The following is a 25066-nucleotide window of genomic DNA, read 5'->3' on the forward strand; positions in this document are numbered from 1 at the left end:
CAGCCTCCGCGGAGCGCCTCCGCCCCCGCGCAGCGGTTTTACCTCTACAGGAATATTTACGGTACTTTGCAGAGTCAACCTGGCAAAGGGAGAGCTTGGGAGTTGCTTAAGGCAGGGAGGAATGCAAAGCCATGCAAAAATCCAGCAAACGGGGTGGGCATTAGGGCTGCTTAAAAAAAAATTAAAAAGGGGAGGGGGGAGAAAGAGAAAAAAAAAAAAGAGAGAGGGAACAAAACACTCCAGAAAAAAAAAAAAAACTAGCATAAACCACCCTCAAAAGTCTTCGCGTGTTCCCGGTTTCCATGTAATGCACCTTTTGCAGCTTTTTTTTTTTTTTTCTTCCCCTAACATATTTATTTTGCGCTGAAAGAAGCCAATATTGAATTTTTTTTTTCATCCCTTGTATGCCTTTGCAGCAGCTCTTTTCAGTGTGACCGGGAGAAGCCGATGGGTGGGAGGGAAGAAGAGCTCTGTGGTGGTACGAGGGCAGAATATAATGCTATAAGGTGGCGAGGAACCAGCTCCGTGTGCGTGTACCTCTTTGGGGTGGGGGCCAAAGAAATGGGGGGGAGGACTGTAATTATTATTCTTTCTCAGAAACCAAGCAAAAGAAATGGGATTTGAACACTTATTCTATACGTGTGTGCGCCTCGGTGCATATGGAATATATACCGGGTAAATTAAGGCTGTGTATAGTCGTGTTCTTCTGGCTGCTTTATTCGACACAGATCATTAATAAAAGCAATTGAGGATTGTTAAAAAATCTTCCATCCCTTTCTTGAGAGAGTGGCAAGAGCCTGGGAAGAAGCTGCATTTCCCCAGCCCACGACAAAGCCACCTAGTCCGAGAGGAGGGGAAAGAAAATGATAATAATAATAATAAAAAAGAGTAGAAAAGGTCGCAAATACCCTCCAACTCTCCCATCCCACCGCGCGTAAATATGAGCCTGTTGCGGGCACCATCATTCGTCTCCTTAAAAAGCCCGTAAACTTTATATGACACAATATCTAATAGTAATTTATTGAGGAGATATTGTAAATTCGAACTGTTTTAGTTAATAAAGGAGCTAATTAATGAGAACCAGCCTCGCTTTTGCAGATGCTGGAGGGCCCCGAAGTCTTGCCGGGGGAGGGGCGCGCAGCGGTTTCGGGGCAAAACCCTCGCTTATCGATTATTTTATGCTAAATATGAAATTTTAGGGCGCTTCGCGATTCTCAAGCCAGCGCTGGGAGCCGTTGCTTTTTTTTTTTTTTTAATAAAATGCTTTATGGGATTTTTTAATGATTTTTTATGATTGGGGGTGGGTGAAGAAGGCTGGGGGGGGGGGAGGAAGAAAAGGCGTAAAAAGGCGGAACTTGCTGTTGTGTTTTGTCTCGGCTGCCAGGGGAGGGGAGGGCCCCCCCCCTCCGAGCGCAATTTGGGGCTCACGTGACCCCCCCGGACCAATGGGGCCGAGCCGTCGGTTTAACTATGTTTAATGTCAGATAGCAATAAAGTAGAAGCTTTCGGTCAGGCCCGCGGAAATGGGCGAGCACAACCTCCTTAATCCCGGCTTTGTGGGACCTCTGGTGAACATCCACACGGGAGACACCTTCTACTTCCCCAATTTCCGTGCCTCCGGCGGGCAGCTGCCCGGTTTGCCTTCCCTCTCCTACCCCCGACGGGAGAACGTCTGCTCCCTGCCCTGGGCATCCTCGGAACCCTGCAACGGGTACCCTCAACCCTACCTGAGCAGCCCCGTCTCCATTAACCCTTCCTTCGGCAGAGCCTGCGACCTCGCCCGGGTGGAGGAAAGCAAATGTTATTACCGGGAAACCTGCTCCGACACTACCGGGCTCAAGAGGGAGGAGAGGGGCAGGGACAGTGCCTTGCTGCCCCTCGAATCCAGCCTCCCCAATGGCATGGGGGGCAATTTCGGCAAATATGACTATCCGGCCAGCGAGGCAGTGCCCCACGACCCTCCGTCCTGCCAGTCCTTGGAGTCAGACTCCAGCTCTTCCTTGCTCAATGAAGGGAATAAAGGCACGACCGGAGAAGCGGGGGGTTTGGTGTCCCCCCTGAATCAAGGCAGCACTTTAGGCACTGGTGGTAAGACCCGGGAAGGGGGTGAGGGGGGGTCTCGGGACTGGATCTGATCGTGTTGGGGTGGTGCGGGGGGGTTTGCTTGGAAACTTGCCGGTTTGGGGCTGCTTGGTGGTGTAATTCATGGGCTCAGCGATGGGAAGCGGCGTGTCTATGTGTGCTGAGACCGCTAGGGGTAGCACCGAAATCCCTAATGTTTTATTAGGTGGTGTTTCTTTTAAAAGAAAAGGCTATAAACATGTAAATATCCCATAAAAAAAAAAAAAAAAGGGAAGAGAGAGAGACGCCGAGGAGGGCAGTGGTTGTGCGTCCCTGCCCGGCGCGGAGGGTCCAGGAGCTTTTTGGGGACACGGCAGAGGTGTGTTCGCCCGAGGGAAGGGGGGAGAAAGGGAAGGGGGGTGCTTAAAAAAACACCCCTCCAGCCTTGACAGTTGGCATTGGGGTGCAGGTTTCCCTCTGTTAGTGGGGCCGGAGCCCCTCCCGATGGTGTTGCCAGGCCTGTCGCTCCCCGCCCGTCCTTTGCTCCGTCCCCCGGTTATAACGCTCCCAACATTTCCCTTCCTCTGCCCGCTTCACGCATCACGCGTGGTCCTGGAAGGCAGCTGGGAGCACCCCTAAGCACCCCCAGCCAGAACAGCAGAGGACCCTGGGGACAGCGGGGCCATCAGGGAGGTGCAGAAAGGGGCGCTGGGGATGCCCCTTTTTTTTTGTGGGTGGTTGTTTTTTTTTAAGAGGTGGGGGGTTTGGGTTCTTTTTCTTTTTTTCCTTGCCAAGTGCTCAACTCTCACTCCCCCTTTGCCAGGTGCTCCTTGGTACCCGATGCACACACGGTCCCGGAAAAAACGAAAACCCTATTCCAAGCTGCAGCTGGCAGAGCTGGAAGGGGAGTTTATGGTCAATGAATTCATTACTCGCCAAAGAAGGAGGGAGCTCTCAGACCGATTAAACCTGAGCGACCAGCAGGTGAAGATCTGGTTCCAGAACCGACGTATGAAAAAGAAAAGACTCCTTCTGAGAGAGCAAGCCCTTTCTTTCTTTTAAAGTTTTAAAAGTGTCCGTGTCGGGTATTGAAAAAAAAAACAAAACAAAGCAAAAATCAACAACAAAAAAACCCACATAGACTCTCTAGCGTTTACCCGAGCTCCCGGGACTTCACCTGATCACTCTTAACCCCCCACCTCTCCCCCCCCCGAAATCAATGAATAAAGAAATAATATTAATAAATAACCAGTTTTCCTTAAAATATGAAACCCGACAGCGAGAAAAAAAAATAATAATAATAACAATAATGCATTTTCTCCGCCGGGACGGCGGGGGAACAGACGGCTTCCAGAGATGCTCGGCGGGCTGAAGGGGAGGTTTTGAGCTCGACTTTAGCCGCTTTTCCCTTGCCAGCAGCACAGGTAGGGTTTCCGTGCAGCGCCGGGCACCGTCGGGGGCCGCCGCCTTCCCTCTCCCCCCAGCCCTCCACCCCCTCCCGGCTTCGGTTGACGGCGAGACCGGGGTTGAGGATGATGAGGGTGGATTCTTGACCCTCTCCTGGGCTGCCACGCAGGCTTTAGGGCTGGTTTGGTGTTTAGTGGGAAGACGGGAGGGAAAAAATAGCAAAAATAAAGGAATAGGGGGGGAAAAAAGTAGGGAAGGGGATGGGGGTGTTGTCTTAAAGGACCGGCCCCTCATCCTCATGGAAGATGCTTTTTTTCAGTGCACGGTGTGACCCGACATGTGTTTTTCTCGGTCTAAATTGGGTGTTTGCGGCTCATCAGCATCTCTAGGCTTAATCAGCATCTCTAGGCTTAATCAGTATCTCTAGGCTTAGTCAGTATCTCTAGGAAGAGGCGAGAGACAAAGACTGTGTATATATCCGGTGTATATGATATATATCTATATAATATATGAGGTATGTGTACCACACTATGTCCCTATAGATACGAGACTTTGATACAGGCGGTGGTGTTGTCCTCAACGCCAGAATGTCACAAGGAGAAGGAAAAGGCACCCTCCCCCCCTAAAAAACGCTCCCAGGGGAAAAAAAAAAGATCCGAATTTCCTTCCACGTAAACTGAGCCTTTCGGAGTTTTTTTTTCCCTCTCTGAATTCACGGCGTTTCTCTGCACTACCCCAAAATTCTCTCCGTCCTCTTAAAAAAAAGAAAAAAAAGACCTGTTTATTTACAACAACCCTGCTGACGGAGTATGTATGTTGTTTTGCTCCGTTTATTGAGGACAACGTAGGAAAATAGGTAGAAAAAATCCCTTTTTTTTGTCCCCCGGTGATAACAGCCTGTTGGAGTCTGAGCGCGTCGCATCTCTCCTTCCCTGGTGTAACTCGGGTGATGTGCTTTGTCGCCTGGGTGCTATTTTCTCAATTAAAAAAAAAAAAAAAAAGAGATTGTGGGTTTTTAAAAGGAAATATATCTCATTCAGCGGCCTATCATGTTAAAAACTGCAGGTTTCTAGCAAGGGCGATGCTTTCTTTACCTCCCCCAAAAGTCCTGCTACAGCTGCGAATAGAGACAGACTCATCTTTAAGAAGAGATTTCGGTTTTGGGGGGGGACGAGAGGGGGGGAATTTGGCTCCCTAAACCCCTGCCTGGCTTTTTCCCTTTCAGGGCAGTAGAGAGGGGCCTGGTAGGATGCGACGTGTTGTCTTTTGTACGTGTGCTCGGATTTCCAGGAGAAAAAAACCACCCAATTTTCGCCATTCTCCCTCAGGTCTGTGTTCGAGGCACTTTTAAGTCGAGGGGAAGCGAGGCAGGGAGGGGGGAGCAGCAGGTTTAGGGCCATGGGGAGCTTTGCCTGCATGGGAATTTGTAATTCGGAGTAAAAAGGGGGGGAAATAGGATTTTTTAAATCGAAGGGGGCGGCGGTGCTGCAGCCCCGTGCTTTGCCACGCCGTGCTTTGCTCCGTTCGTTTTATATCGGAGAGGGGATTAATTTTATGGCAAAGCAGCGTTTTCTGGGAAGTCTGAATGCTCACCACGTGCTCCCGCTTCCCCGCGTTCATGGTCATGACCAGCAGCGCCGAGGAATGCTTTTATTTACGAGCTGCAAAGGACGGAGCCGACTCCTTAAAAAAAAAAAAAAAAAAAGAAAAGAAAAGAAAAGAAAATCCCTCCCTGGCCTTTTCCTTCAGCTTTTTTCTGCAGGAGCATCCAGCAGACCCTCCTCCCTTCATCCCCATCCCTTCCCCGGCTGCTTCTCCTTATTTTTCCCTTTTTTTTTTTTAATTCCCAATCCTGGAAATGTCACAGCTTTATTTCCTTCAACTTGTTTTTGCAAGGAAGGACACACACAGCCCCCATCTCCCCCTTCAGTGCTGGCTGCTGGGCGAGGGACCCCTTTTGCCCCTTCCTCCCACACAAAGGAACCTCCGTGGAGGGTATCGCCTGTCGCGATGCTGTGCAATAAAGCCTAGGATGTGTTAAAAGACACACATATATATAGGTATATCTTTAGATGCCCCAGCTCAACCACGTGCAATTCAAAGAGGAAGGCGATGCGGAGGAACGCAATGTCTTGGAGAGATTTGGGGTGGGAGATTTGGGGGAGCTGATTTTGGGGGAGGTTTGGGGGGTGGTTGTGGCTTTGGGTGCTTCCTGAGCACCTTGTCGCTGTGTCGCGGGACCGAGCTGGCTCCGCAGAGGGTGACTTGGGGCTCTGCAGTGTCGTGGGGACCGGGGTGGGGGGGCTTGTAATTCCACGGGGAAAAAACAAACAAAAAAAAACAGACAAAAAAAGACCAAATCCACCCAGGTTTGCTGACCCGAGCTCCCCACAGCTCCCCACACCCCTTTGCAATGAGGCGGCGGTGGGGATGGAGCCTGAGGAAGGTAGAAATGAGGGTGAGTTACGGTGGGATGTCAGGAATGCTGTGTTGGATTTCAGTCCCACCACCCCCAAAAAAAACAAATCAATCCTTTTCGTTATTCTTCACCCACCGAGGGGCACTTGCACCCCCCGAAATAAACCCCCACCGTCCTCCCCAACACAAGGCCAAGACACCAGCAGCAACCCCTAGAGAAAATGCCGAAGAAAATGAAAATATATGCAATATTCTCTTCCAAATTGCTTTAAAAAGGCGGCTCGGTGGGATTTCTGTTTGTTCTGTGTTTGTTCTCCGTGTCCGTGGTATCGTTTTTTCTGCTTGTATCCCCTAGTCTAGGTTATCGCGGTTGTTAATATGCATCCTTCGCAGTATAGTTCATATGTAATGTTCCTTACCTCAAGCTATTCTATGTAGGGTCTATGCAAATGTCTGTTATAGCACGTTCTGGCTTTATATAGTCATGTAAAAAGTCGCTTCACAATAATAATTAAAAAAAATGTATTATTATGTGATTTCTTGATAATAAATAAAATTACCCAAACATCTACTTGGTGATTTACTGTTTACTATTTAAAATTAGTATTAACTTGCAAGGTTAATAAAAGAGTAACAAAAAAATATATTGGCCAGTCTTGCCTTCTGTGGCCTGTAGATCATCTTTTGGGGAAAAAAAAAAAAAAAGAAAAGAAATAATTAAATGAATGTGTAAAATGCGTTGTAAAAGGAGAGAAATATCGCTTGCTGCGTCGCTCTAAATATAATTAGAAAAATCCTGGGGAAACGAGAAGCATAAGTTAATCTCCAAATTGCTGGTTTAATGAGAGTTATACTCGTGCGCGTAGCGGTAATTGGAAGCAAAACTCAACCGAGACGCTAATTTTGGTGCTGAAGAAGCTTGAATATGGGCTAATTGGGATTCTTTTGTCTCTGGTGGAGGGTACAGCGGGACTGTACCTCTCCTGGAAGCAGCTCCCTGCCCGGCGGGCTCCCACGCCCCGAGGTACATATGGGAAACGCTATATGGATGTGTTTCCTTATAGATACAGGAACCAGAGGAACGTCAAAGAAATCCTGGGTATGACTTTAAAGATGGGAATGAGACGTGAAAGCGCGGCTCTTAAATCGGAAATATATTAGACTGGGTTTAGATTCGGGCATGTTGATGCTTATGGTTATGGTTACGGTTATTAGGACCGGCGTTATTGCGTTTCTTCGGCGTAAATTCGCAGCAAATTCATTTAACAAGAGGGAAAAAATAACCCCGTCAGGCCAATTTAAATAAATTAGATTATGATTTCCTCGATCTCTCTCCAAGCGAGTATTTTTATGTAATGGATTCTCCGCTTTTTCCTTTCGGGGGAGATGCCGTCCACTTCTCAAAGGCAGGGGAAAAAAGCTTTTAGAAGATCGATAAGGGGTTTTTATTAAAGAAATGCCAAAGGAAACCACGGTGGGAATTAACTAATCCTTCCCCCAGGCCTGGCCGTATCCAGCCCCAAGCCCAGTAACCCCCAGCTCAGTCCACCCTCCGATCTGGGCACACTGGGAGCCTCAACATAATGGACTTAAGATGAGTTTTTCTGCGAAAAGCACACGATTAAGATAAATTAATATCTGTTTCTCCCCTTCCTCAGGCCCGATTCCCCAACACAGGGTGGGTGCGCTTGGGGTCTTCCAAAATTATAAGAGGATTTATCCAGTCCGGGGCAGTTTCATCTTTTTTTTTTTTTTTTTTCTTTTTTCAGGAGCTGCTTGATTTGGGCAGGAGTGGAGGAAGGAGGAAAGCAAATATTTCTGTAGGAATGGGCCCCACTTCTGCTCCTTCCAGCAGCAAACCCCAACCACCCCTCCAGAGAGATTTAAATTCGGGGACGTGAAGAAGCAGTAGTTGGGGAAATCTGCAGGGCTTGGGGTTTCTACAGAGTGAAAATTCGCCTTTTTCCTGTAATAGTTACTCTTTTTTTGAACTTTCTTTTTGATTTTTTAACCCGGGTGCACACTCCTTCCCTCTGTTTCTCCTCCTCCAGGAGAATATATGTATACGTATAGTGTGCAAGCAAACCAAGTTTGATTTTTATTCGCTTTTATTTCTTTCTTCTTATGTCCCTGCGCCAATCCGGCAGGAAAATGGGCAGGAGGAGGAATTATGCCTAACAGGTCTGAGTGCTATAGGGTGACATAAATTGTATATATTGTAAGTCGGTTCACCTTGAACAGGAATAGTTGGATTTCAAAGACATTCAAACACTCACGAAAATAGATAAAACTTATTTATTACCAGCGAGCGGGTAGAACAAATTGTTGCTTCGCCATAAAATCTGTATTATTTCTGGGCTGGTTTCTTTTATTCAGCAGCGTATTTCATTGCTCCGGCTTTAAAATGGATTCGTTAGCGAGGAGAGAAAACCCTCATCTCTTTAATTGCGAAGAATATTTCTACCCTTAATGACAAAGACCGAGGTGCTATTTCACAGCTACTGCAAAAATCGTTGAAAATATTAATGAGTGAGCGTCAATTTTAGGGATTTATTCCCGTTTCGGTACTTGCAGCGTATATTCCATGTGGGAAATACAATGTGCAAAGCAGGAATTACAAAAAGGGTGTTTTTTTCCTGAGGCAGGAGATATGTTCTTGACACCTTTGTGCCGAAGAAATGTCTGATTTCTTTGAACTCCCCCTGCAAAACCCGACCCGACTTAGCGCTGAGCTCATGTCAAAGCCATTAAGAGCCGCTTTAAGCAAAGTTTAATGAGGCAGTCCGCGGGCAACACCGAAAATCACGGCAGAAAAATCAAAATTCTTTGCTCCCGCTCCTCATTTTCTCACAAAAGCCCTTTTCGGAGCCAAATCGGGTTTTTTTACACCCAAAGCCAAGCGGCCCCAGAGGTGGTTTAGCAGAAGGAAAAATAGGAAGAATTAAAAGTGCAGGAGAAAATAAACCCGGCCACGCTGTTGACACCCAGGTTGGTGCTTTTGCCGGGGGGGTGCTTTTGCCTGGAAACTCTTTTTCTTCCCTCCTATACATCGCCCAAAATAAAGAGTAAAGGCGTAGTATATACGTATATATACGTATAAGCTACGCCTTTACTCTTTTTAAAAAAAAAATATATATATGTATATGTATACATACATATATACACACACACAGAGCGCTATAGGCGCATAGAGGTGTCCCCCCGTGTGCGTGGGCTTTGTGTGCGCTCCAGCCCTTCGGACCATGCCAAAAAGGAGCCGCAGAAAAAGAGACATGAAAGGAGCGTGGGTGCCGGGGGGGGTGTCTTGGAGGGTGGGGGCGACCTGGACTTGCCTCTTAGAGATGCCCGTGTCCGTGCGTGGAAATATTTTGCATTCCCACTCCCTAATAACGGACAAAGGCAAAGCAGCTCCTTGCAGCTGCAGCTTGAAGTACAACAGCAATTAACAATACATATAATAATTCCCATTAAAGTGAGAAGAATGACTGGATTTCCCTCTCCAGGGTGGCTCAGGCTCCGTCCTTTGCCTAATTCCGTGTGATATATTAACTGTTTGCTTTCCTCCCCCGTGCTATTATAAGGCCTGTTTTCAGGCACATGCCCCCCCCTCCCTTATCATTAATTTGCCGAAGAATGCCTTGGTTTGGTTCCGAGTGGGGGGTTCATAAATATAAAATAAACACAGAGTGGGAATAATTAGCAGCATTTATCGGCATATGGCCACCCACCCCACTTTGAAACCTTCCAGACCCTGCGAGAGGAAAATGAAGTACGTTGCAAGTAATTAGTTTTAAGCAAATTATTTCAAATGGAAACTTATAGGTAAAGCCTAATGAAGTGCAGAAGGGGGAAAAAAAAGCCTCTTTTTTATTGCTTGGTAGGTAGCAAGTAGACACAGCAATATTTTACTGTTGAGAGAATAAATTAATTAATATATCTGTAGCTAGCAACTACAATGGCTCCATGGATGACTGCATTTAAAGGAGATATATGTATCCAGTCTCATTGGTGTTGTTAACAAGAGTGATAATAAAGATGAAAAGGATAAGAAAGATAAAAAGATCAGTCGGCTTGTACTCCTTACTGCGGCTAAATTGCGCGGATTTTCTAATGGCTGCGTCTTGTTGACTCTCCACAAACTCTTTTTTTTTTTTTTTTAGAGTCAGACTTCATTAAGTGACTTTATTTTCATGTTGCTCAAATAGGAAATAAAGTTACGCGCCCATTCGCCCCCCAATAAATCTCGTATTAACTATCCTTCCCTGCAGCTTCAGGGGAGAGGGGGTTCTCCCTTCTCCCTGTTTCAAAAAATGACTATTTTGGAAAATGAAGTCTTTCGCCTGCTTTTGTCACTGCGGAAATTTAAATATTTTTTCCTATGCTTTCCTGGTACCAGAAAAATGCGGAAATCTTATATGTCCCCCAGTCAGAATAAATCACATTTAGCTCGCGTTTTGGACTAGCTGGAATATGAGAGCATGTGCCTCAAATCCGCGTTAAAATTCTACCTGTAATTTTTTAAGAGAGCTTGTGCTTTAATTTTAGGCTTGGGTTAGCAAACACTGCCACAGAGAACACATAAACCATCAGTATATCTCATTATAAAAACGTTTGCCAAAATTAATTTATTTCAAAGGGAAAGCGTATTAATATTAATTTTTGCAGCCAGTACACTCCTGTGCCTCCCAAACCTACACGTCGACTGGAGAAGTGTCGATAATTACAGAGAGTGTGGAAATTCATTTTATTTTTATGATTAACCAGTAAACTATTATGAGGTGAGACGAGACGCTGCTAAAGGAGAAAGCATTTAAAAAATTAGGTATGGAAAAGTACAGTGTGAGACCCAAGGTAGCAATGAGGAATGTCGGGCGGGCTTCAGATCCAGTAAAATGAAGGGAAAAAAAAAAAAAGAAAAGGAAAAGGCACAAAATAAAAGGCCGTACATGCCTCAAATCAAAATATCTTAAGGTAGAAATAATATTAAAAATGGTTTTTTAATAGATGGTGTGGGCCAGGGCTTTTTTCCTTGGCTGAAAAATCAATCCCGTGGGGTTTTGCGGGGATCTGCAGGAGTAAATGCGGAGCAGAGGGGGAAATACCCGTGCAGAGCTCCGGTGTGTAACCATGGAGCAAGGTACGAGTACAGCACAGCTCACCCTGTTCACCCCCGCCCAGTCAAGGGCCGACCAGCTCATGGCACCCACGGGCACCCCGCTGCTCCGGGGGCCAGGTAAAGCAATACTGAGAATTTATATTTTTTTTTAGCCAGTCGTGCTCATTTTTTGATGGGTGCTGGGATCAGAGGGCTTTTCCTTTGGGGTTTCCCCCACTGCGGCTCTTTGCACCTCATTCCTCCCCCTAAAAAAAAAAAAAATCCCTTATTCCAACATCCAGCCGGAGCCCAAACACTGACTTTATGGGTATTTAAACCAACCATCTTCATCTGTAATTGTGGATGAAGAGTATTTATTGCTCCGGTGGATAACTAGATATATAATTATCTCTTTATAGAGAGACTGTGAAATAAAGCATCTGTCTCCCCCCCCCCGATACACACAAAGGCGAGTGAACACCGACAAAGTTACACATCTGCACAAGCACTGCTTTTTTTTTTTTTTCTTTTTTCCACCCAAAATGCATTCATCAAAGTCCGAGGAACCTCTCCACAAACTTTAAAAATCCTCCCGGCCCAATGAAATGGCTCTGCAGCGGATTGTTGGGGTTTTTTTTTTCTTTTTCTTTCCTGAATGGGGCTAAAGAAAATACAATTTTTGCAAAGAGGAGCCGCGCTGGCTGCCGCGGTTCCGCGTTGTCCTTTTTTATAGGGGAAAAGGGATTTTGGTTGGGGTAAAAAAAAAAAAAGGTGGTCGGGAAAAAAAATGTGCTGCGGGATTTTTTGGTGCCTCTTTGGGGGTCGTGGGGAAGGGGTGGGATGAACAGGGGATTTCTTGGGGAGGATGGAGGGAGACTGTAATTAAGATTATTATTTTTTTTTATGTAACGGATAAAGCTCGGCTTTACCCCCACCCTTGCCCTGCAAGATTGCAAATAAATTTTGGAAATTTTGATTTGTGGGGAGCTCCAGGGCAGGAGCTGCCCCGCACGCACCCTCCCATCCCTTATTTTATATTTTATTTTATTTTATTTTATTTTATTTTATTTTATTTTATTATTTTATTTTAATCTTTTTCTTTCCCCCGGTTTCCGCGCCTGCGGAGGGCTGCCCGCGCTGCCCTGCCTGCCCTGCCTGCTCTGCCTGCGGGAGGAGCCGTCTGGGCTACCCGTCTGGGTGGGCGGGGGCCTCCCTCGCAAAGTGAAGGTCAAGTTAAGCCTCCAGCCTCCCTTCCGCGGCCCGTCCGCGCTGCTCCGCCGCAGCCCCGCGGGCAATGCCATTGCCGCCGACCTGCCCGCTCAATGCCGCTACCCTTATTTTTCTTAAATTCCCTTTTTTTCTCCCCCCCCCCGCCCCCGCTCTGAGGGGCAGAGAGATGAGCCAAGCGCTGAAATAGCAAAGTGGGGAGGTGCCGGTTTTACGGAGCCTTTTTCTCCAAACCTTCATTTTTTTCATCCTTTCTGCCCCCCCGAGCTGGACTGCAGACTTCAAACAAGGTTTTTCCTCCCTTCTCCTCTTTTTTTTCTTTTTTTTTTTCTTTTTTTTTCCCTCCCTTTTCCTCTTTTCCCAGCAAGATGCAAACCCGTCTGCCGTGGAGGAAATTAAACATCATAAAGAAAAGCCCAATTAAGGTTTAATGTCTGAACATTACCATTTCCTCCAGAAAACAATGAAGTTCGCTCGGTAAGGAGAGAGGCAGAAAGAAAGAAAAAAGTGGGTGGAGGGAGGGAGAGGGGCAGAATATTTTGTCTCAGGGGAAAAATGGGGCATAGAGGGGTAATCATTAAATAAAACGCGGGGGTGGGGAGGGTAGGAGATATTTGGGGTCGAGCTAAGCTCGTCCGCGCTCTGTGCTCAGAGATGGCAGTAAATTGAATAAAATAATGTGGATTTTAATGTGTGGGCAAAGCTGGTTTCTGTTCATATCTGACTCCTGGAAAAGGCCTGAGCACGGGCTGAGCCGGCGCGGGGGGGGGGGCGGAAAGAGTTAATAAATAAGCAATAACTCGGGGAAAGGGGTGAAAAGGGGCTGCAAGGGGGTGGTGGATAAAATCCCTCAGCCCCTTTCCCTCTTGCCTTGCAGTAAGTGCTGCTGCCCTTCCCCGGTCTCCCTTTCTCACTCCACCCGGAGCTGGTTTCCCCCTGGCCCCCTGCGTTCCAGAAAAAAAAAAACCCAAAACACAAAAAAAACCCAAAAATGGGAGGGGAGGGGGCTAAAAATAAAAGGAAGCGGAGGAGAAGCCAACCCACCGCACCCGAAAGGGCAAAATCACCCAAACCCACTGCGCTTGGGCCGTGGGAAAACGGCAGAAAGAGGGAAAAAGCTTGGTCGGGAGGGGACTGTCGCCACATCTGGGTTTGTGTCTTTGCACCCCAATTCCCCCCTCCGAACCCCAAATCCCCCGGCCCCTCTCCCACCCCTCCACCCCCGCGAGCGGCGGGGGCTGCCTGTGCCCAACCGAGCGCGGCGTGGGGACGACACCCGCCAAAACGTGAATATTCCCCGTTTTGGGAGGGGGGGGTCCTGCTCTTTCCTTCTCTTCTAACAGGCAGGTCTTTGGTGGGGGGCGGCGGGATGTGTTCCCCCCCCCCGGTCACCGAGACGGCACCATGGATGCGACAAAGCCCCGTAACGCTGCGAGGGGACCGAGCATCGCCTGATGCTGCAGCCCCCAAAAACACGCGGAGGGAGGGAAAAGGCTCAATTTTTCTTTTTTTTTCCCCCTTCCGCGAGAAAAATGGCATTAAATATTCCCCCTGGTTTTCGGCCTCTGCCGCAGCGTCTGCCCAAAGGGCAGAAACGGTGTTGGATGCCCGGAGCTGGAAGGGATGGAAGGAGATCGGTGTAATGGAGAAGCCAATTTTGCCTACACTAGCTTTCCTTTAACGTGAAGAGATCATGACACAGTTATTTAGGTGGAAATCCATAGAAATATGCCGTCAGAATGCGTACATGGATGTGGTGTAGCAATGATTAAAGATCTGGGGGTATTTAGGGTGTAAGAGCAAATGACTTCGTATTTCTGCATAAGAGTTGCCCCGGCTGCAAACTCACAATTTTCTAATAAATATGGAAAGAAGGAAAGAGAGAAAGGGAGCAAGAGAGAAAGAGAGAAATAAAGAAAGAGGGAAAGACAGAGAGGAAGAGAAAGAGAGAAAGAGAGCAAGAAAGAAAGGGAGAAAGAAAAAAAGAAAGAGAGGAGAGAAAGAGAGCAAGAAAGAAAGAGAGAAAGAAAGAGAGAGGAAAAAAGAGAGAAAATGAGAAAGAGAGAAAGAAAGAAAATAAATATTCCGGAGGGACCAGAAGGAGGGATTAGATAAAAGTCCGATTATCGGACCGATTTTTAATTTGTAATGTATCTGCTCCCAATGCACGAGGCATTTTAAGGCCAGTACCTTATTAAAGGAGAACTCCGGGTGCATTAATTTTTATATATATTCATTTCAACCGAATGTGGCACCAACAAAATACTCAGCCCTCACCCCCGATGAAGAAAAAGATGCGAATATAATTTTTTATTCTGCAGGGGAACTTGAGGAGCCGCGCTGAGCGTAGAGGGCATAGAGTAACGCTATTTCTTAAAAAAAAAAAAGAGAGATTTCAGATCCCTCTGCTTCTTCAACTGAAAACAAGAGATGGATGCGGTTTTGAATGCGGGGGCATATTTTATAGGCGAAGGGCAGGTATATACATTAGCTCCATAGGTAGATGGAGAGGGGTGGACACAGGCGTTTGGCACCTTCCATTCCTCCGCCGGCAGCATTTAATCTTCTAAAAGCTGGATATACGTTTGGAAAATGTCACCCCGTGAAGCACCTGAAGGATTTTGCTTCATTTTATTCTGATTAATGCGGGGATGGAAGAGGGAGCCCAGCGCCATCGCGCCCTCAATTGCGAATTATTGAAGTTTATCCCCATAAACTCTCGAGATTCGCCTTTGATCAATGGTTATCTGAAGGAAATACATCTAGGTGCTAGCTGTTGTGGGGAAAAAAAAACTTTAAAAAATAAAAAAAAAAGAAGAGGGGGATGTGGGAGCCAAAGTATTAAAGTGCAATACTTGGAAATTGTTTCCTGAGTATTTAAGGATTAAATACCACGCATGCAAACGTGTGTGCGGTTTTAATAAGGCTGGGGTGGATTAGCCGCCCACCTTCTATTCTGAACTTCGCGTTTCGGGGCTATTTTCCTAATAAATGGGTTACCCAACAGAAAACACATTTCCCCTGCCACAATTTCCGACTTTTTACACAGTTTTGCACGTTTTAGTGGCGCTGCTAAAGTTATCAAGAGAGGATGTCTGGCGAATAAAGGATTTTTTTTTTTAAAGGTTTGGGTGTGTTTTATATGTCTTCCTTTGTGTTTAAATAAGTATTTTTAGAGGTTTGGAGGGAGGGGGGAAGCGAGGGAGGCTGTGGAATAGAAATAGGTGTTGCTTAACGAGCTCCTCTGGGTTTCCTGTCTCCTCTAAGCTGAATTTCGCAGCGGCTCTAGGAGAGGGTTTAGCACGCTGTGAAGTTTTACTTGAGCTCCCCAAACCTCGCCGTTTCACACGCTTCAGCAGCTCCCTGCAACTGAGCTGTGCGGAGGGAAATAAAGTAAATAAATCGATGGAAACACCCAGGCATTGATATTCCCCCGGCCTCAGCTCTCCCTGTGGAGAAGGACCCGCGGCTGATGAGAAAATAAAAATAAGGGGGAAGGCCGGTTGGCAAAGTGTGAGTTATATTGGTTATTATTAAGCCCAACTCTCCTTAACGCCTCTTCAGCATCACTTCTCCTCGGATCCGACACTCGCCGCACATTTTGATCCCAGACAGTCCCAGCCTTGCCTGCGGTTGGGAAGCATAGTTCCGTCTGCTTTTATCTTGATTAAGTCCACATGATTTTGAACTTGCAGCTCAGGTCTAGAGAGATCTAAGTCTTTTTATTTTTTTCTCTCTCTCTTTTTTTTTTTCCTTCCCCTCCTTTTGAATTGTTCACAGCTTATATAGTTTTCTTTTGCAGCCTGGCATCCATCCAATTAAATTTATCTTTGCCATTTGGGGACAATAATATTTTCCAAGCGCTTCCCACTTGTAGCTATTGTCTCTCCCTTCAGATTTCCTGTACACATACGCGGTGTCTAGTAATCTGTTTACTGGCCTGAGTTTCCTCTCTTTCTCTTTTTTTCTCTTTTTTTTTTTTTTTTTAAAGTCCATCTGAGGAAGTAATTGTAGTACCGTCGTGGAAGGGAGGGAAAAATCACTCTGAGAACATCTGATAGGCCAAAGTCATTAGACATCAGAAGTTGGAGCCTATTTAGCAAAAGCGAAGCACATCCCTGCAGCTGCTGGGAGATGCATCTGCTAAAGAAGCGCTTTTTGCACCCCCTCCCCATGCGTTTGCAGCCCCGAGTGAGCACAGGTTAGCAACGCAGGTCGGCAAAACTCCTTTCTTTTGGCCCCAAAAGCAGGAGGCAAAGCAAACTCTCATCAACTCTCTGAAATAGGGAAAGATTCAGGGTCTAAATAATACGTCAGATATCTTGAGAGCACAGTAAGTAGCAATGAGTAACGTGGTAAGCCAGGTTGGTATAAAATCTATTATCTTCTATTTTTTTCCTTTATTTTCTTTTTTTTTCCCCCCTTTCCCCCCCCCCCAGTCAACAGTTTCCCTACTGTACTGGCTCGGACAAAGATTTCTTTATGGCAATACTTACAAAAAAGTTTTTGACCGAAGTTGGGAGGTTACTAACGAATTTACATTGCGGTCGGATAACTCCAGCTTGGGGGGGGAAGGAAAAAAAAACAATCTTCTCTCCCCCGTGGGAGGAAAAAAAAGAGCAATGATTTATTGAGAAGAGTTCAAGTACAGGATTAACCTAAATCAAAATATAACTTCAGATGTTTACACAGATCAGCTAAAGCCAACTTTCACAACTCCAAGTTTTTGATTTTGGTACAATTACTACAATGTTTTTTGGTCACGAAATGCCTCTAACATCCCTTTAAAATTGATGTTAGTAACGCAAAACACATCTTACTCGCCTTGAGCCTATTTGCCTGCTGAAAACGCTGTTAAATGTGTTAAGTGTTTGCATTATATCAGGCAAATGAGTGCGGACTCTGGAGCAAGGGGGGGTTGGCTTGGGGAGGGGGTGTTGATTTTTTTTTTGTTTGTTTGTTTTGTTTTGTTTTTCCCTTGTACTTTGCTTTTTCTGCTGGGGCGATTTGGGTAGAGAGAAGTCTCCAGTTGAAATGCCAGCATAAAGCTGGGCATTTTTTTATATATATAATTGCAAAAGAGGCACAAGGAGTGAGGGGTTCGGTGGTGCCGCCTCCTTATCCTTCCTTCTGACTGAGAAATAACTAAATAAATGAGGGGGGGAATCCTCTAGACAGGGCATTTTCATCTTATACACACAGTTCTAGCAAAATCAGCAAAATCAGACCTTTCCTCCCCCCTTCTCAAGTTCCCCTAGACATTTTTTTCCTCCTTTAAAGAGCACAAATACAGCTTTTCTTTAATTTTCCCCTCCACGCTCTAACCTTTTGCATTCGCTAGGAAAGCAGGTTTCAAAAATGAAGGGGTCTGAAATGCTCTGGATGCTTTAAGGCTATGCCTTAAAGTTATTTGCTCGCTTTTTTTTTTTTTTAAGGGCAACCAAAAGGAATGCGAGCCGCCAGCCCTCATTCCGTTTTATGGTGGTCACTTTGGTGGTCAAATTCAAGTGCTGTGACTCCACAGCTGCCTCTTCTCTGCTTCCTTGCAGGAAGCAGGCAAATCCTATCCTTTAAACCGGGTTTAAAAACCAAAACGACACCAGGGCTTGGTTTAGATGTATTTACCTACGAAGAGCAATAAATTATTCAAGCACCTAGAGGAGAGACGGCCACACGGGTTTTTGTTTGCTATTGTGTTAGTTGTGGGGTTTTTTAGGGTGCCTGTGCTTTATTTTGGGTTTAAGAAGCTGCTTGGACATTGCTTTTTTCAACAACATGCTCTAATTCCTCTCCTGGATGCAAAGCTTCACGCCTACAGCCTTCCTATGGAATGTAGATCGGAATAAATATAACAAAAAAATGTCTATTTTAGAGCCTTTCCCTTTTTAATCGGAGGGAGAAGATCGTCCACGCAGGTTGCAAACAGGAGGGAATGGGGGGAGAATAATTACGCTCATAAACAATAGCTTAACATTATTAGTTTGTAGTTAGTATTAATATTGGTCCATAAAAAGCCAAGTTAAAAGATCGCTGACACTTTAATTAAAAGTTTTGCCCAAAACGACGTCCAAGTCATAAAATAGAGCAGATTACAAACCTGAAGAAATCCATCTCTGCAGCCAGAGTTCTTGCCCCTATATAAATATATATATTCATCAGCCAAACGGTGCATTAGAGAGGAAAACACAGCTCATTTTGGCATTACAGACATATTTATATGTGTGTATATCTCTATCTCCACACACACGCATTCAGAGAGACTCACACGCCCGGATTCTTTATAAAAAGGGTTTTATGAGAACGGCTTTTTAAATAGAAAATACAAAGCCAGAGGAGGGAGGGGGAGAAAGCCAGAAATTAATGAGAATAAATGATCAGGAGTGCGTTGATGCATCAGAGGGATGAAGAAGGCTCAGAGTGAGGAAAAGCACACAACCTTGGCGTGTGAAGCCGCCATGTTTCCCTTCAAGATTTCCTAATAAATACATAAAAATCCGGGCGCACCGCCTGATAACACTATAGTTGGGAAAGCTCTACTGAAATACCCGCTGTATTTTACGCTCAGGCATCTTGAAATCCTTTGCTCTCTGCTCGGCTGCAAGGTGCGGACTTGCGAGGCTGTTTTCTTCCATGAAAATCAACTTTTCCCCCCTCCTTTTTTCCTTTGCTCTGCTGCAGAATTGCAATTTATTCTTATTTTAAGCGGAGGCTCCAACCTCCGTCCGGTTGCTCGGGATGCGTTTTTCCTCCCCATTTCTCCACGTCTCGCCTAGGGATTAAGAACCCCCTCCCCGGTTAAAATGCAAACAGCAGGTTAGGTGCTAGCAAATTAAATAAAATTAAATAGAGAAGAGCGAATTGAGAAAGGAGCTGCCCAGGGATGCCCAGCTCCAAGAGGGACACCCCCGAGCGGGGCTGGGACCCTCTGATGCTTCTTTTTGGTGATTTGGTTATTTTCGGGTGAGTTTATACATTCTTTTTTTCGGGGAGCAAAGTGAAAACACGGCAGGCGTTGAGGCTTTTTCTGCTCCTAAGGCTCAGTGCTCTAAGGCTGAAATTTTCCTTTTTCCCTTCTTGCTGGTTGAATTTACTGCACCTCGATTTGACAAGACCCTCTCTACAGAAGCGTTAGTTTTGTTCGGAGTATTCAGCCCGCCGCCAAATAGATCCCATGATGGAGTTTAGTTCGGGTTTATGTGTGGACAATTCAATATTTTCATTCGTTCTTCCTTTTACTGGCTATTTTAAAAGGAATAATTCAAGGGGAAAAAAAATGCCTAAGTGGCATCCTGTAAAGAAAAGGGTAAAAAAGGGAGGGATCCGGCGCAATATTTTCATATATAGATAAAAGCAGCCACCTCTGTTCGGCAGCGAAATATTTTCCACCTCAAGCAGATGATTTCTCCCCCAGGTGAACACCCGATTAGCGCCCAATTGTTGCAGGCAATTTTGTTCCTTTAAGACTGATTCGAGGCAGTGGGATATCCCTCGGAGCCTGGTACCGCGGAAGTTACGCGTCCTTCAGGTGCACCTTTCCAGAGGGTCCGGCAGAAGAGATTCTTCCCCCCCCCCGCCCTCCCGGATAATTTTTAATAATTCTTTGCAAAACTCGGAAAATATCTGGCAGCACTTCGGAATTCCTGATTTTTCGTGTGAAAATGCAGAAGGACAGAGAAAGAGGAGGCTCCCGGGATAGAAGACAAATGACTTTAATAAGAATATTTTTTAATTCAGCTGGAAGAATAAATGATGAGAGGATTGCTGAAAGTACATTCATTGATTGACAATAAACAATTGCATTAAATATTCAATATGCCACTCTGATGTAATAAATATTTAACCAAACATTAAAGGAGGTTTTCGAATATTTATTAGCCATTGACTTAATTCATTTGTTCTATTCCTTGATATATCGCTAATCCGATATCAAAAGTCATTAAGCCAGGCCTGCTTTAACTTTAAAGTTGGAAACTTTACACGATCCCTCCGCACACTGTCATTGCTTAAATGGTATATTCTCCACAAAGCGTGCCAACTTGGTTGATGTATAGTTGATGTGCACATAGAGATCAACATAATTAGCGTATGTTAGAAGCTTGTTAATTAGCAGCAATCCCCTCACTCCCAGATAGAGAGAGATTTACTCCCAATTTCGCAGCCCAGCTCTAGGAAGAGCAGCCTGCAGCAAGGTTTCGAGAAATGTTGGAAAACTTACTTCTGCAGCTCCAGCTATTTTATTGAGCTACCTAAAGTCTATTCAGGAACACTCCTAAGGACAGAAACAGCCATAATAATAAATTATCAGCATCAGCATAATTAAAATATTTTTTAAAGGGTGGAAAAACACCGTTCGAGCTCCCTAAGACCCTCCCTCTCCCCCCTCCTCCTCTCCCCAGCCCAATTCGCCCCCACCCCACCTCCAAACCCTGCCGAAAAGCAGCAAGCAGAATCCAAATAGGAAGGAGAGGAGGGAAGGAAAAAAAAAAAGGCAAGGAGAAAAAAAAAAAAAAAAGCAGCAACTTCACAAGCCACCCCTTGTACTTGTTCTGCTGCGAGTGCTTACGGGGGGTGTGCCTTCAGGAAAATGAATACAAATCTGCAATTGATTTTCATAATGTTTCTGCGGTGTTTGCAAACCAATCGTTTGAACCTCTGAGATCTTACCTAAGTGAACCACTCCTACGCATCTAAGTGCTCCAAACTGATATATGACAATATCTACTTTGGATCACGTGTCCTCCGGAGCGACTAAGACGGATAGCGCGTCATCTCGCCTTCCCAAATTTTTTCCCCTCCGCACATCGGATCCAAAACATCTAGCTATAGGAGCAAGAAAAGGAGAAAGATGTTTAACTCGGTGAACCTGGGCAACTTCTGCTCCCAGTCGCGTAAGGAGCGGAGCGCTGAGTTTGGAGAAAGGGCAGGTTGCGCTTCTAATCTCTACCTCCCCAGCTGTACCTATTACGTCCCTGAATTTTCAACTGTGTCATCTTTCTTGCCACAGGCCCCCTCTCGCCAAATCTCCTACCCTTACTCCACCAACCTCTCGCAAGTGCAGCCCGTGCGAGAGGTCTCCTATGGTCTAGACCCCTCAAGTAAATGGCACCACCGCAGCAATTACGCCTCGTGTTATTCCGCAGAAGATCTGATGCATAGAGAGTGCATCCCGCCTTCCACCATGACCGAAATGCTAATGAAAAACGAGAGCGTGTACAGCCACCACCACCCCAGCTCCAACCACCCGGCATCGACGGGATTCTACACCAGCATGAACAAAAACACTGTCCTGCCCCAAGGTTTCGACCGCTTCTTCGAAAATGCCTATTGCGGGGCGGAAAATCCGACTGAGACCTGCCTGCAGAAGGGTGAGGGCAAAGTGGAGGCAGAGTCCCAACCCCACGCACTGTCATCCCGCGGAGAGCAAGGTATAGACCCGGAAGATGAGGAGGAAAACACAAACCCAGGGTCTTCAGCCTCGTCCTCTTCTGTCACCAAGGAAGGAAGCAAAAGCAGCAATTCGAGTAGGTAGAGCAGTAAATGGAAAGGTTAAGGGACTAGCCCGTGTGTTTTGTCGGTCAAATTTTATGTGGAGTTTTATAAGCATTCAAAGGATTTTATTATAACCTACAAAGCTCTTTCTTCCAACGAGAAGAATTTTTACGATGGGAAAAGCTCTTTGAAAAAAATGGAGATGTTAGGCGCAGACACAGTATCTTAGAGTCTGTGAAATTTTAAAAGCACACCATCGTGACAAATATTAACTTTGATCATGAACTTACATGAGCATTTTAAAAGGATTTGGTCCCGGGTTGCTGAGGGTAAAAGGCAATTGGGCAGAACACTACTTTAGCTGCCTGGGCTTTCTTTTAGACATTAAGACGCATGCAAAATGTTTGGGGCTTTTTTTTTTTTTTTAATTAAAACTGTATGTTGAGTCTTTTCTCTTGGTGGGGCTGCGGTGCTAAGGGGGAAATCTGCCGAATTTGCAGGCAAAGCTGAGCATTTTCTTCGACTTTTCTGTTTAAAGTGGCATTTATTCTCCTCCAAATCTAGTGGAGCGTCTAGCTTTTGTCAGGAAGGGCTTTTACTTACGTGGTTGTTTGCTTGGGTCTTCTGGGTTGGTGGGGTTTTTTGCATGCATTCACGTTTTCTAGGCAGTCTTAGAGGAGCTTTTATTAAAGGCTGAATTCAGGCAACTTTGCAAGTTAGCGTTCAGCGTGGGGCTCTTTTGGGAAGAGGGGAGGGTTGTTTTGTTTTCCTATTTGCTTTCGTGATGCAAGTCCCCTTTTGCAGCTCAGATGCTAAGTTCTCTTTTACTTTGATTCCTTTTTGCGTGTGTGGCGAGGACTGGAGTTAATCAAAAACTTATGCGGAACATAATATCTAGTTCCTCTAATTCCAACCTTGCTCATGCTGTTTCTATACAGATAACAGATTTGCAGCTGAGCGTGGGGTTGGTTGGGGTTTTTTTTATTTTAGTCTCTCTAAACCCTGCTCCAGCAGCCTGCTGCCTCCAGTCCCAGGCTGTTCGTTCTTTTTTTTTTTTTTTTTAAATCTATCTGCACGGAAAATGTCTGCATCTGCCTGCGTTAAGCCCCGTGCAGTGGGAAAATAATTACACCACGGTCCTTAAGACCCTGTGTAACCTCACCTCTGCTACCCCTAACAATGGGCGAACTGCTGGAAGATCTCTCGCCCTGCATGAATAACTGGAGTTATTAAGCTGCTCCTATCTATGCGGTCAGCTGTGAAGATGAGTCTGTCTTGCATTTCCTTAGGATGTTTACCCTGCCTTCTGGTTCTTTTAAGGTGCTCCCAGAACGAGGAAGAAGAGGTGCCCCTATTCGAAATTCCAGATCAGAGAGCTAGAGAGAGAATTTTTCTTCAATGTCTATATAAACAAAGAAAAAAGGCTCCAGTTGTCTAGGATGTTAAATCTTACTGACCGACAGGTTAAAATTTGGTTTCAGAACAGAAGAATGAAAGAAAAAAAATTAAGCAGAGACCGCCTGCAGTATTTCTCTGGAAATCCCTTGTTGTGAACAGCTTTTGAAATCCCCTCTGCTGGTGAAGTGTATGTGTATTGAGGAGGAACAGTTGCGAGCCTGGGTTTGCCCTTTGAGTCGACAAAGCAACCTCAAAGTTTAAACCTTTTCGTTACTTATATTTGTATGTCCGGGACAGTGTTGAGTAACAAAAGGAGTGAGATTTTCTTTCAATCCCGGCTTCAAGGACTTGAATTCCATGAACATTTTATTTAACTTTTTGGGGTTTTTTGGTTTTTTTTTTTTCCCTGAACAGGTTGGGATTCCCTTTTCTATTATTATTATTATTATTTTTGTTGTTGTTGTTGTTATTATTTAGGCACCCTACCCAGTTGAATAAATCGCAGTGCTGTGTGTTACTACCACGGTGATTTCAGTATGCAGCTGTGTTATCACAAGAGCGGCCAAAGTCTCCCTGTAGGATCAAATCACTTCATCTGGGGTGAGTGTGTGTGTGTGTGTGTGTATGTGTGTATGCACACACAGACATGTGTGTCCTTCTACGTGTGTGTGTGTGTGCACATTCACACCCACCCCGCTCATCTGTGTTCTAAGGAAGATCATGATTTCCACCTCCTCCATCCACCCTTTCTATGTAAAAATATATATATGCATATATATATGGGAATGTGTGCCTATATATCCATACATATATATTCTCTGCAGTACCATTTCTACATTTGGAGTCGGGAGGGGGTGAAATCCAGGCGAAAATACATTTGCAATAACTGTCTTTGAAATGGTTTGTAAATACATTTCGTAGTGCTTTTTTATTTCCCACCCCCCCCCGGAAATGGGAGACGAAGAACAAGAAGAGAAAAAAAAAATCCTGAAAAAATGATAATTAAAAAAAAAACAACTTTGTGTATGTAAAGTGAGTCCCCGGGATACTCTGTGAAATTCTGTGGCAAATAAAGACATTGCAAGCTGTTCTACATTATGATTTTATTTGACCATTTTATTAGAATTTCCCCTCTTAAAAGCCTCTTTGCGGTCATTGTGGTGTGGGTTTCTTCTATAGGAGTTTAAATACCTGAATGCATATCAGAAATATCATCATCCATATTCATGGGACTCACTGCAATCTGCTCTAATAGGACTGGTATTAATACGAATCCTCCACCTTGGAGTACGCGTTTGGTGCGGAGTTCATTGTATTCATCAGCGAACTGAAATTTATAGGATTTTTCTTGGCCCAGTAATGCTACTCTGAATTTGGCTCCAGATGTCTTTCGCTGTTTTCCGGTTGTAGTTAATCTTTTTGCATTTTCATGAGAACAATATATTAGTCGTCTTAAAAAAAAAAAAAAAAGGAATGAAACTCTAATTACACCGAGAAACGAGCTGCATTTCCATAAGTCAAGGATACCTTATACCTACAAAGCACAAATGCAAAGTCAAGTCCTTAAATTCCTGCTTAAGAAAAACAAGTTCAACTTCCAGGCAGAGGGCATAAAAGTGTTTTTCGGGCGCTCCCCCCATTTGCACAATGACTTTTTTCTCGCAGTGTCCGAAAGCAACACGACGTTTTCGCGGACAAAGAAATCCCGAAGATGCCGTTGGCGATGTGGTGCATGTATTTGGTGTAAATAGAACAATTCAGAAGGGTGATTTTTTGGGGGGGGGGGGTGGGGTACGTTTGAGGTTTCCAGTCTGGATGCTCTCCTGCTTTCTGATGTGGAGCCATGGGATTGTGCATCTGGAGGAGGGCGGGGAGGGGGGGGACACGACAAAGAAGGGGGGAAATAAAACCCCCAGCAGCCAAGAAACAGCACATTATATTCCCATCCATTGAGCGTGTTCTTGTAAAATT

At 45.3% G+C, this 25066-nt stretch overlaps 2 protein-coding genes across 2 annotated transcripts; both read left to right on the forward strand.

Moving 5' to 3' along the window:
* The first annotated feature begins 1032 nt into the window (after positions 1-1032).
* Positions 1033-3817, forward strand: HOXC12 (homeobox C12). Its single transcript, XM_082011904.1, has 2 exons — positions 1033-2088; positions 2885-3817. The coding sequence occupies exons 1-2, from the start codon at positions 1524-1526 to the stop codon at positions 3121-3123; spliced, it is 804 nt and encodes a 267-aa protein (XP_081868030.1). The 5' UTR covers positions 1033-1523; the 3' UTR covers positions 3124-3817.
* A 17236-nt stretch (positions 3818-21053) lies between these two features.
* On the forward strand, positions 21054-24745 carry HOXC11 (homeobox C11; the record flags this gene model as incomplete). The annotated part of the gene is made up of 2 exons (XM_082011896.1): positions 21054-21729; positions 23018-24745. 2 exons carry the CDS (start codon positions 21054-21056, stop codon positions 23248-23250), a joined length of 909 nt encoding a protein of 302 aa, XP_081868022.1. The 3' UTR covers positions 23251-24745.
* Between the last annotated feature and the right edge of the window lie 321 nt (positions 24746-25066).

This window comes from Phaethon aethereus (genome assembly GCF_964289735.1).
Source record: "Phaethon aethereus genome assembly, chromosome: 29".
Lineage (NCBI taxonomy): Eukaryota > Metazoa > Chordata > Aves > Phaethontiformes > Phaethontidae > Phaethon > Phaethon aethereus.